General features: G+C 38.9%; 1 protein-coding gene across 3 annotated transcripts in view; it reads right to left on the bottom strand.

The window, feature by feature from the left end:
• The window catches only part of MAP3K5 (mitogen-activated protein kinase kinase kinase 5), a 210643-nt gene that overhangs the window by 50912 nt on the left and 147216 nt on the right, over positions 1-12515 (bottom strand). For all 3 annotated transcript variants that reach the window (XM_079146205.1, XM_079146206.1, XM_079146207.1), the window contains exons 15-16: positions 5137-5270; positions 43-170 (exon numbers count right to left, since the gene is read on the bottom strand). In XM_079146205.1, coding sequence (XP_079002331.1) covers positions 43-170; positions 5137-5270 — 262 coding nt within the window. The remainder of the gene's footprint in view (positions 1-42; positions 171-5136; positions 5271-12515) is intronic.

The following is a 12515-nucleotide window of genomic DNA, read 5'->3' as shown; positions in this document are numbered from 1 at the left end:
TTGGAAATTTATACTTTTGAAAGAAAGAAAAGCAACTCTTACCTCCTGGGACCTGCTCCATGAAGATTTTAATAAAGCCATTCTCACTGAAAGAGCCCAGATACTGGACAATATTTTTGTGCTTCAAATGCTTATGCAAAGCTATTTCCTCATGCAGGGGCTGAGAGTATCTGAAAGACACACAAATGGCAATGAGCTATTATGCAGCCAGGTTCTAGTTATAAACTGAAGCAATATAAATTGAAAATTTCAACTAAACATATGACTGTACGTAAAATAAAAACAACCATGGTAAGCACTTATTTCTTATAAGGTCAACTCTGTGGGGCTGCAACTCTGGTTGGGTTAAGGGGAAGGTGGGGGCTGGGGAGATAGCTCAGTTGGTAGAGTGCTTGCCTCATAAGCACAAGGCCCTGGGTTCAATCCCCAGCACCGCAAAAAAAAAAGGGGGGGGGGGGGGAGGTGTCAGTCTCTGTTCTAAGCTCCCTGTTTATAATAACTCATTTCTCACAACTCAATAAGGTAGGATTATTAAGATGCCCATTTTAGAAATAAGAATATTAATTCACAGAGAATGACTAACTTGACCAAGACCACAAAGCTAGTGACAGACTTAAGATTCCTAGTCATACATAGGAAATGCTGGTATCACAATGACAAACTCATAAAAGCAGAATGGATTATTTTTGAATGCTGATAACAAACACTACAATTGGTTAATATTGAATAAAACTACTTTCAAGAAGCTTTTCGGGTAAGCACTGAAGCTAAAGCAATTAGCAATTGACGAAACCCATATTCATTTATTCAAATAAATTTTTATAATGTTCTGTATACTATTACTAAGTAGCCAATAACAACAACAAAAAACACTTTGTGTTTTAGACACATTACTCATTTTTTTAGAACTGCTCTCAGAACTAAAAAGGGCAGTTATTAAAGTGATTCCTTTACCAGTGTATTAGAGACAGTAACAACATTTTGATAATTTGAATAAGTTAACAAGAAATATCAATATATAGTATTACCAATAAGACACTTAGGTAATGACTCTCATCAATGAAGACATTCACAAGTTACCTCTTCCGTGAGAGCAAAAAAACACTTTGACAATAGTTCATAATTCATGAAAGCTTACATTTAAGATCTGGGAAAAGCAAATATCCCCACCTCATTATTTAAAGCAAAGATAGGTCAAAATTTGCAGTAAGAGTCCAACCAAGCTAAGGATAAGTACCCTTCTCCAATATGGAAAGCCATTATGAATACCCAGCAATTTTCATCAAGTGAGAAACACTAAGTAAGGATGAAGTGACAATATTTGCAGGTCAATAAATAATGCTTGAGTATGGGAATTATAAGAAGATCACATTTTCTTTTCAATCAGTTGTAACAACAGAAAAAAATGGTATAGACAATAGAATACATACATATATACATATATATATATATTTTTTTTTTTTTTTAGTTTTGAAAAATCTATTCAACCATAGGTTTCTCAAGACCACACCCTCTGGGTCAAATTTCCACTGAAAACTATCTGGAAAAGTGGTTTTCAACATTGACTAGGCATCTATCTCTCCTGAATGCAAAGAGCATCAATGTCCAGGACGACCTAGAATTTCTGGAGGTGGCACTTGTGCATCCACTGTTTTAAAAGCTCCCCAGTTGATTCTGGTATACAGTTGGGTGAACACTGATAGGAGAGGTGTGTAGAATGATAGCGGGAAAGACAATGTAAGATTAACAACTAGCTAAGGATAGATTAAGAGAGTGTACTTAAATGCACCACCTCTCACAACCACAATTCACTAATGAAGTGTTTTTAGAATGTGAAGGAAACTCAGGGGGAACTGGGATTTTGGGTTTGTTTGTGTGGTACTGGGGATCAAACCCAGGGACTCAGGCATGCTAAGCATGTGCTCGACCAATGAGCCACACCCCAGCCACCAGAAGAAACTGCTGTTGTTGCCACAATCCTTCTTTGTAGATGGTAGTTTAATCATATATTATTTACGTCCCTCATACTACCTCAGCAATTATCCGTTGTGTTGCTATCCAAACTCTCCAGGGCACAATGACAGAAGTACTTGTTTGCTCTATCTTCACACTAACAGTATTACAGAATTCTCTAATCTCTTTACATGGTGAACTAGATGTCCTGGATCATGTGTTCAAGGTAAGGGATTGGCACCCAGGTGTTTTTGAACAACCCACTTTTACCAACTGCATGTCATGGGGCAGGACAGACAGCATTTTGTTGGTGCTGGTGTGCTTTGTACATGTAAAGTGGCATTTGAGTAAACTTAAGCTACAAGGTGATTTTACTCTACCAGGTGGGTTGGCACATGCCTGTAATCTCAGCAACTTGGAAGCCTGAAGCAGTAGTATCAACAGTTCGAGGTTAGCCTCCCCAACTTAGCAAGATCCTGTCTCAAAAATAAGAGAAAAAGGCTGGGGATATGGCCCAGTGGTTAAGCACCCCTAGGTTCAATCCTTGGTATCCAAAAAAAAAAAAAAGTGGTTTTCTTCCTAGTGCATACTTAAATCCTTCTGGAGGAAGAAAAGTAGGGGATGTGGCTAACATATAGTTCAACAATTTGTCAGTGATGAGTCCTTTAAATTTTATATTATTTCAAAGCTATTATATATATATATTACTTAAGGACCTCTAGATATATTGAACAAAAGTTTTAATATGGCAACTTCATATACATCACTCTAGGTATTTAGTGAATAATTTCTATCACTGTTTCATAAGAATTCATAAGCATGCCTTGTGAATCAACCAAGAAACCCTAGAATAGCATTATAAAAATATGTATACAGAGAGTTGAACTATACATGTGGTATGTAGCAGCAGCTGTTTGTCCACCTATTATCTGTCCTTCCCTCTTCCTAGATCATTTGGGAAACAAATGGCTGACTAGGAAGCTGGTAGGGAGGAACAGGCACTTTGGGTCAATGAAACAGAGGTAGAAGCATGCTACAGCAAGGTAGCAAGATTCAGGATATGGTACAGAAGTTGAGATAACAGAGAGTACAGCCTAATGATGGGTGGATGGGGAGTGTGGGAGAAACAGGAATACAAATGTACCCTGTTTCGCTGGAACAGCTGGCCGGCTGGGGTACTGTTATTAGGGGAGTAATAATGGGGATAAAATTCCATGGTTCACCTTTGGCCATGTCAACCTCAAGATGTCTGCAGACATACAAGAGGGGATATGAGTAGACAGATGACCCACAGAGCTAGGGGGAGTATCCTTTCTGAGGAAGGCTGATCATATAAACTTATCACCATGGCCACAGAAGAGTGGAATGAGGGAAGACAAAGTAAGCCCATGACATAGACTGGATAAATAAGGACAATACTCATAAATAACCCACTTCTAAGACTGAATACACAAACACATAGGTCATATCCACCATTGACAGTAGGAACACAGTCGGACAGAAGAGAAACCTAAGAGAAGGCATGAGGCCTCAAAAATCATGAGACTGAGCGAGGAGAGAAAGACTAGGTGCAGAAACAAACTGTAGGTAGAGCACCAGAGCAGCGAGCGACAGAAAATACTGTTACCAGAGCTTTCCATTCCCTGAATGGCTTTTCCCCACCTAAAAACGATCCCATTTTCTGCAAGTTCCTACTGTGTGCGGCTCAAACCACACGCTTTTTCTTCTGGTAGTCCCACTAAGCGCAGGTTATATCTTTTGGAGTTGTTCCACAGTTCTTAGATCCCGTACCCCGCCCCCCCCCCCTTTTTCTTTGTCTTTTTTTTTCTTTTTTTGCTTTACTGCAAGTGTCTCTACACACATCTTCAACACATCTTCAAGCTCAGAGGCTCTTTCCTCAACTGTGCCCAGTCTATTAATGAAGCCATGGAATTCTTCACTTGTTACAGTGTTTCTTACCTCTAGCATTTCCTTTTTATTCTGTCTAAGAATTTCCTTTTCTGAGTTTACATCACCATCGATTCTTGCATGCTCTCTACTTTTGCCACTAGAACCCTTAGCATATTCATCTTAGTTGTTTTAAATTCCAAGTCTGCTGACTCCAGCACACCTGCCATATCTGATACTTGTGAGGTTTTTTCAAACTGTGTTCTTTTGCCTTTTAGTACACCTTATAATTTTTTGTTGAAAGGTGGATATGATGTACTGAGTAACATAACAGCAATAATCGGCTTTAGAAATGTGACAAGGGGTTGGGGAGGGGAAGAATTCTATAATCCTATGATTAAGACTCAGTCTTTTAGTGAGCTTGTGTCCTACGAACTTCATATGTGTGTCATCTCTTACCGCTCCTTAGGTGGAACAAGATGGCTACAATAGGCTTGCGTTTGGTATTTCCTGTCCCAAGTTTGGTAAGGCTCTGGTAAAACAGTTTATCCTTAGGGCAGGTCTTATTAAGAAGAATAAAGTGCTCTGGTGTATTTTAAAAAGGTTTCTTTTCCTGTCTCCCGGCCAGAAGCACAAGGGGATTTTTCTCCAATATTTACTTTGAGAATGTGGTAGAACTTCAAAAGATAAGACTTACAAAAGCGTGACTGGGTCCCCCTGGAGTTCCTGACACTTAGACCTGTTCTCGTGGGGCCTCTAGCCATGTGTCAACTGGAGTTCAGGTTTCTCTGTTCCAGCACTGGTTCCCATACATGGATCTCTGCTCTGGAGACTGGTGGCTTTCTATATCCACCTGTCTATCTAGGTGGGGGCAACCTCGCGTCCTTCACCCATGAATCCTCAGAGCTGTTGATTTATCAGCTTTGTTCAGCCTTCCACTTGATAGGATGGAATGGCAATTTCCAGGTTCCTGACATGCCGCACTGGAAACTGCTTTACATGCTTATTCTCCATCTACCCGAGTAACAAACCACATTGACCCAACATAACACACAGGGCCATTCTCTTTTCCAGGCTTCAAAAGTTGTGCCCTTCCCCACAAGAACTTTATTTTCCCCCACCAGAGTTTTGCACTTGACTTACTGAACAGTGCAGTAGATAAAGCTGAGACTGAGTTAATTAACATAATGGAGTTTTCAGTTTCAATAATCAGAATATCAGCAAGTACTTTCTAAAATGCTATGAACAAATTGAAGTACTTTTGAAAATGGCTTTTATTAGCCACAAGTACTGTACCTGCTGTCTCTCTCTGGGATTTCCTTAATAGCAATTCTGACTTGGTTGCTCAGGTCTCGACCTGCGTAGACTATCCCGTAAGTGCCTTTACCTAAGACGACTCGGTCTCCATTTTCATCATATTCATAGTCATACTACAAAAGAAAAAAGGGGAAGAGAAGATTGAAACCTTAGCTGAATTTGACATTTGAAACACTGATTTTTTTTTCCAAGAACATGTTTCCTTTTATCAGATAGTCTTAACAAGTGAAATGATAAGATGAAGCAATAGCTTCAAGAACCAAAAACAGCATAAAGCAGATAGCAGGTTCAGGTTTGTGACAGTGTACATGTTATGAATACAGTGGGAACGACATAGCTAAATGTATAAAAGTGCTTCTCCAAAAGCTTACTTGGATTCTTTACCCATTTGGTCCTGTTTTTCATTGATCCAGGAGATGTATACAATTGGCGTCACATCTATCAATATCATATCTAATTAAACTTCTTGTTATTCAGTTTTTGGTACTATTAAAACATTTCATCAGGCAGGAGAATAAAACCATTGAAAGGGTTTGGGTAAGGAGAAAATTTTGCAGTCTTACTAGTAGATGATGATAAAATAAGGATTGCTTTATTTCACCCCCAGTTTCTTCAGACCCAAAAATATTTTAAAAATTAAAAATAGAGGGAAAATTTAATCTCTGATATAAAAAGGAAATACCTGTATTCCTGAACCTCAAAGTGCCAAGCATCTCAGACAAATATGGAAAACTGGATCAAAGGAAAAGAGGCACAGAGAACATTTCATAGGGACCACCTCTGACCTGGGGGCATCGTCCAGAAAGTCATGTTCTCCATCTTAGACTGAACTAGGAGCCCACGGCTCCACACCCAAATCCTGTGGTCCTGTACTCTGCAATGCTCCGCATACTCTGAACTACAGTATTTCGGACCATGAAATGGTCAGGCCACATGCCTGGAGAAATTCTGTGAAAAACAGCAACCCAGCAGTAGCAGTCAGAAGAACAAGCTTCTGCTACTGTCAGCAATTTGCTGGAGTATAAAACTGGCAGCCCACAGGCAGATTTGACTCACAGAAGGGTCTGAGTTGGCCATTAAAAAGAAACTGGTTTCTAACACTTATAAGCCAACAAATAAGCATTAATACTGATAAGTAATCCATGAAGAGGACAATGGTCATGGATTTTTATGTTCTTAAAAACACTGTCCTGGGGCTGGGGAGATAGCTCAGTTGGTAGAGTGCTTGCCTTGCAAGCACAAGGCCCTGGGTTCGATCCCCAGCAATGCAAAAAAAAAAAAAAAAAAAAAAATATATATATATATATATGTATATATACATATATATAAAGCAGAGCTGAAAAACTTACAAAGAAAAATAAACAAATATAAAAAAATAGGTTTTTAACAGAAGTCTTTTAAGAATAGATACATCTAACAGACAAACTTAAAATAGGGACCTTAATGACATAATTAACAAGCTTGATATAACTTACACAGAAAGAGATTTGCATATTTGAAAAACATAACTGGTTATATATTAGGCCGCAAAGAAATTTTCAACAAATTCTAAAGAACAGATATCCTAAACACCGTACTCTGAACAAAGGATATTAATGTAAGATAGCCAAAATGTACACTTTACTTCAATGTAATTAATGAGTTTAAAAGTAAATGATCAGGGCTGAGGGTCTAGCTCAGTTGGCAGAGTACTTGCCTTGCAAGCACAAAGCTCTGGGTTCAATCCCCAGTACCGCCAAAAAATAAAAATAAAAAAAAAAAGTAAATGATCATGAGAATTACAAAACAATTAAAAGGAATGATTTTTAAAAGCATTACATGTCAAATACTGAAGATATTGAAATGAAAATTTTCATGACCTTAAAGAATTCCATTTAAAAAACAAATACTTAAACAAGTTAAAAGGTCAAGTCAAGAAAATATAAAGAGAACAATTTATTACTACCCAAAGAGAGGAGAAGGGAGACTGGTTTTGGCAATATGGTAGAGTAGGAACCCAAGAACCTTCCTGCTGACACCACCTAGAAAAAACAAAATTAAATGCCTTTCCAGTCTTCTAAAAATGTAAAAGCGACTGCCAGAACTAGAAATGAAGAGGGACAGGATTCCTAAAGAGTAATTAAAGGAACCGAGGCTCCTGCAGCCCAGGATGGGTCGGAGGGGACAAAGGCATGTTTTTTTATTTTATTATCTAGAGCAGGAATTTCCAAATACTTTCTCTAAAGGGTCAGTGAATAGTTTCAGCTTTGGGGCTAAAAGGTCTTTGTAGCAACTCAATTCTGCCATTGTAGAGTGAAAAACGCCCAGTAGGTATATACACAAATGGGCATGTTTGTGTTCCAATGAATAACTGTATTTACCAAGGTAAGTCACTGGGCTGGATGTGACTCTTAAGCCATGATTTGCTGACCTCTCACCAAGGACTTGGGTCTTCATGCCCATGAGGAGATAGGAAATGCAGTCCAGTGCCTGTATCAGGCAAAGAGCTGGAAAACACAAGACCAGGCCCTTAAAGGACTAAAATTAGTGAGAATAGATTAGAAATTTGAATCCACTGCACTAGGAAAAAAAGAAAAAGTTGATCTCAGACTAAGCTCTGGATGGGCAAAACCAAGTCTGCCCTGAATACTTTCCAACACAGCTGATCCTCAAATTTATGCTACTTATAATTTTCATAATTGCTCTTGAGCCTTGGTCATCCCTAGATGGCTGGGAGAAACAAAGCAAAAACAATTTAAAGGGAGAGACTGCCTTCACACTAGACATTCAGAATGCTCACCAATTGCATACCACTGAAATTGAGCTCATAATCCAAACATTTTAAATATATAAGGATACAATTCACCATCTGTGAAAAGATGTGACAAATATCAATCCTCAAAACTTCATAAATTGGAAACTGTACAATATTTATCTAACATAAAGATATAAAATAAGAAATTTTTAAAATGAGAAAGGGTAAGATATTCTAAAAAAGACCAGAGAGATCTGAGACAGAATCAAATATAACTTTCAGGAACTGAGCCCTAAATAGGAAAGATTAAAAATAAATTCACACTCAGATATGATACAGGGAACCTACAAAATACCAAAGACAGATTATAAAAGGAGGCAGAGCTAAAAAGGGACACATTACCTGACTCCCCATCATGGACCAGTCTCTGGCTCAGGAAGGAGACGTCTACTTCCTCCATGGCAACACTAAGCATCCATTGCAAGGTGCCAAGGGGTATCTTAGAGACTGCTACTGTGCTGACTACCTAATGTTAAGGCTGGAGATGGTCCTGTTCAGAGCAGACGACCAGGGAGGTTTGCAGGGGAAGGGAATAAGCAGCAATGTGCCCAAACTAGAGAGAAAACTGGGCTCCTGAAAAGAGGTAGTAAGAACAGTTCAAGCCATGTCACTCAAAGGAGCCCAAGTCTCCACCCCCAAATCCTGTGGTCCTGTACTCTGCACTGCTCTGCACCCTAGAAGGCTCCCAGCAGGGGCCATCAATAAAGAAGTGCAGCTTTGCCGACGTGCTCTTTCAAAGGAACAGAACCCTAAACTCTGAACCTAGAATCACCATCACCTTATATTAGTGCAATTTTATAAAAGAAAAAAATCCTCAACTTTTAATAACCTATTTTATTTGACTGTCATAAGCCTGTGTCATAGTAAAGTCTCGATTACTCCCAATTTACAAATGATCAGAAACATCTTTTTCAGTGAAAATGTTGAAATTATGGTTTAAGACCAGATCCTAAGATTCAAGATCTTGTGTTCTTTCCACTACCAATGCTGTAGGGGAACCCTATTACTGTATAAGGGCTTATAAATTGAATATTAATTCAATTACCCAAATGCCAGTATGCTGAAGACATTCCAGTATATTGTCAATATCCACTGAACATCCACTTGCTTTTTCAAGCCATATCTGGTAACATCTGCCCTCTCAGACTCCATTCTTTACCTTCCCTTGCTCCCTATATCAAACTGATTGGCCACTGCCTTCTTAAAGTCTCACAAATTCAGGTTGCATCTCTTATCCTCAGCGCTCCTGCCTCGGATCAGGCTTTTCTTCTGTACTAATTCACCAGAGCCTTAAGAGGCCTCTGGGTCCCCTCCTCTCTTCTTGCTACATTCCACAGTGTTTTCTCCATTTAGGTGACAGTGAACTTTGCAATGTCTAAAGTTCCAAAGTATGTCTTCCACGTCAGTAACACTGCCTCTGCTTTACTGGCTCCTTGCTGCTTTGGGGATAAAATCCCACCTCCTTGGCAGAGTATAAGTGGCCTTCAGGATCTGATGACTGCCTCTGCGTCCAGCTTCCCTCTCATCAACCTCTTCCCTCTATGGAGTGCTCAGGAGGCTCCTTACCCAGCTGCTATTCCTACGTAATTCCACTCTAGGCTTCAACACCAAGCTCCAGGAAGCTTCCTGGAACGACATATCCATCTGGTCCCCCAGAGCAGAGCTGGGCTCTGGTCAGCTGGCCTTCCAAGGCCCTCTACTTGCCATAATCAGGCATCTGCCACTCCACCTTCTCTTGCCCCTTGACTCTATCTCCTCCTGGCCTCTGAGCTCTCTGAGAACTTCATCTTTAATTGTTCTATCCCTCATCTTAACAATATGTAGCTTGCAGTAGATGCTCAGTAATAATTTGCTTAGTTAATTAATCAGAGTATAGAAAATGTGCTGAGAACTTTTTTTTTTTTTCCAACCAGGTGCCAAAATAAAACATTTAAAGGAAGTATGAAGTTTATTTTTGATTGAAAGTAGTTTTGCCAAAAGGGATATTTATGTAGAACAGTAAAGAATACATAAACCTTGATGGGGATGCTTAAGTTTCAGTTTCCCTCAGGAAACTAAAGAATCCAAAGACTATAGTTTTTTTTTTGTTTTTGTTTTTTTTTTTTTTTTTTAGAAAAGATTATGTATTAGGTACAGAAGTTGGTTCCTGTATAAGAAAGCGGTCATAAGCAAAATCAAAAGGCCATTGAATAAGACCAATGTAGAGCCAGGCATGGTGGCTCATGCCTGTAATCCCACAGCTTGGGAGGCTGAGGCAGGAGGATCACCGAGTTCAAAACCAGACTCAGCAACTTAGCAAGGCCCTAAGCAACTTAGTGAGACCCTGTCTCTAAGTAAATTACAAAAAGGGCTGGGGATGTGGCTCAGTGGTTGAGTGCCCCTGGGTTCGATCCCTGGAATGGAAAAAAAAGAAAAAAAAAAAGACCAGTGTGATTTAAATAAAACCATCCCAATGAATTATCACGGCTTTCTTTCTTTCTTTCTTTTTTAATCTCCTCTTTCTATTTTTACAAGAGAAAGAAATTGAAAAAACATCTTTAAAGGAAGCTAAAACAGACAGGAGGTTGGTCTGGGCTATGAAGATAGAAGTTTACCTATGTGATGGCCAGAAAATCTAAAGCACAGCTATGGTCAAGCACCAGGGAAGACAGAGTCTGTCAAATGACAAATATGGAGGGGAAAAGGAAGGTTTTTAAAAACATAAAGGGTGCTATTACCATGCTTATATATTTTGCCATCTATTTCTATGGCAATAGGTTAGCAAATCAGGTTGTTGCTAAGGGAGACACAATTGCATTTCAAAGTAATGATGGGAATACTTCTAGAATCATCTCTTTATTATTGCTGACACAGAACAATCTAAACTAGTGCTGTGAAGAGAATTGGCTTAGGAATACAATACTGACAAGGCCATACAACAAGGGGGTGATTCATTCAGTGCTTGTACTGCCAAGGGACCTATAGTGAAAGACCCACCTTTAAAACCCAGGCACTTCCCTTGGGGACTTAACTATATATTAGGTGAGTAATCACCTTAAGGACCCAAATGGCTGTTTTGTTAATTTTCAGTCTCTATTACCTCCTTAATATGTAAATGCCTAAAACATAAATAAATGCCAACTACATCAAAGTATAAATACCTATATTACTGATTTTTGGGTTTTTTTTTTTTTTTTTTTCTTTCTTGCAGTGCTGGGAACCAAACTCAAGGCCTCCATGCATGGTAGGCAGACACTCTACCATGGAGCTACATCCCTGGACCAAAAGATCACTGCCTTTTTTTCTTTTTTGAAGCCATAACTTTATTAATGATAAAAACAGTACAAATTTCAAAGCAAGCTGCAGTTACCCTTTTGAATCATCAGAAAAAGGTCTTGGCTTTCAGAGGGTCACGCTGCTAATTCCATCACGGCATCTATAATGTCACTGCTCTTGTTCTTTAGGGTTCAAATTGCCTTTGCTCTTGTAGGTATAAAAGATTGCCTTCTTAATGAGCCTCCCTATCTAAAATTGCACACACCCCTGCTGCACTGCAACTTCCTGAATCCTCTGCTTTATTTTTCTCCTTAACACTGACCACTAACATATTAAATATTTCACTTGTTTATGTTTATTGTTTGTCTCTCATTAGGATGTGAACTGAGGGTGGAGATTTTTCTCCATTTTGTTCTATGCTGAATTCCCAGCATCTAGAGTAATGCCCACTACCCACAGTGATGCAATCAATGTTGAGTTAATTAATGAGATCCACCTGCATCCACCAATGTGGACTAAGATTATCTTAGGCTGAAAACATCTCAATAGCAGTTACAGGAAAGCAAAACAAAAACAAACAAACACAAACTGTCCTAAATCCTTTTTTTTTCTTCTGATTTAATCAAAACCTCCTGAAAATAGAGTTGCCATAAATCCCCTCCCCAGAACTTTACATTTAAAAGGGAGATGGACCACTGACATTCAGAAATTATAGAAATGAAACTATCAAAACTTTCTGTACTTTTCACTTGTTCTGATTATTGTCCTGCCCTGTTTTCCCTTGAAGTTCTAAATCCCCTTCTTACTAAGATGACCCACTTTTTCACGTTCAGTTTCTTTCAGTCATTTCCCTTGACTAAATGAATAAACTTTGTCTCTTCCCCTGTTAACTTGCCTTTTGTTGATTCATCTGCAAGCCACCCAACTACAGAACTTGGAACAGGAAAAGGGGAACTTTTTCTCTACCCAAGAGAATGAATGAATAGCAAATTGATACTCATATCATACAACACTTTAAGTGTTGTATTTTCTCAGTAAGGTAACTGTGGGTATTCACTTTTAGATCTGTACAAAAATAGAAATAGGATGTTAAAGAAAAATAAGCCCATTTGCTACTTGGAGATTCCAAATCAATTAAAATGAATTCTAACCCAAAATTTGCTGTTTGCTAATGTTTGTGAGGCAAATCATCAGAAAAGGAAATGGTGAGGTCTTTTCATCAACCTGCAAATGTCTGAGTCAAAGGAAAATGTCCCTTTCATCCTACTTGATCCCCACTCCACCACATAAGCGGCCAACGTTCTCTCCA

This window comes from Sciurus vulgaris (genome assembly GCF_902686455.1).
Source record: "Sciurus vulgaris genome assembly, chromosome: 7".
In the NCBI taxonomy this organism is placed as follows: domain Eukaryota; kingdom Metazoa; phylum Chordata; class Mammalia; order Rodentia; family Sciuridae; genus Sciurus; species Sciurus vulgaris.
Note: the sequence above shows the minus strand (reverse complement) of the source record. Positions and strands in the feature narration are given on the sequence as shown.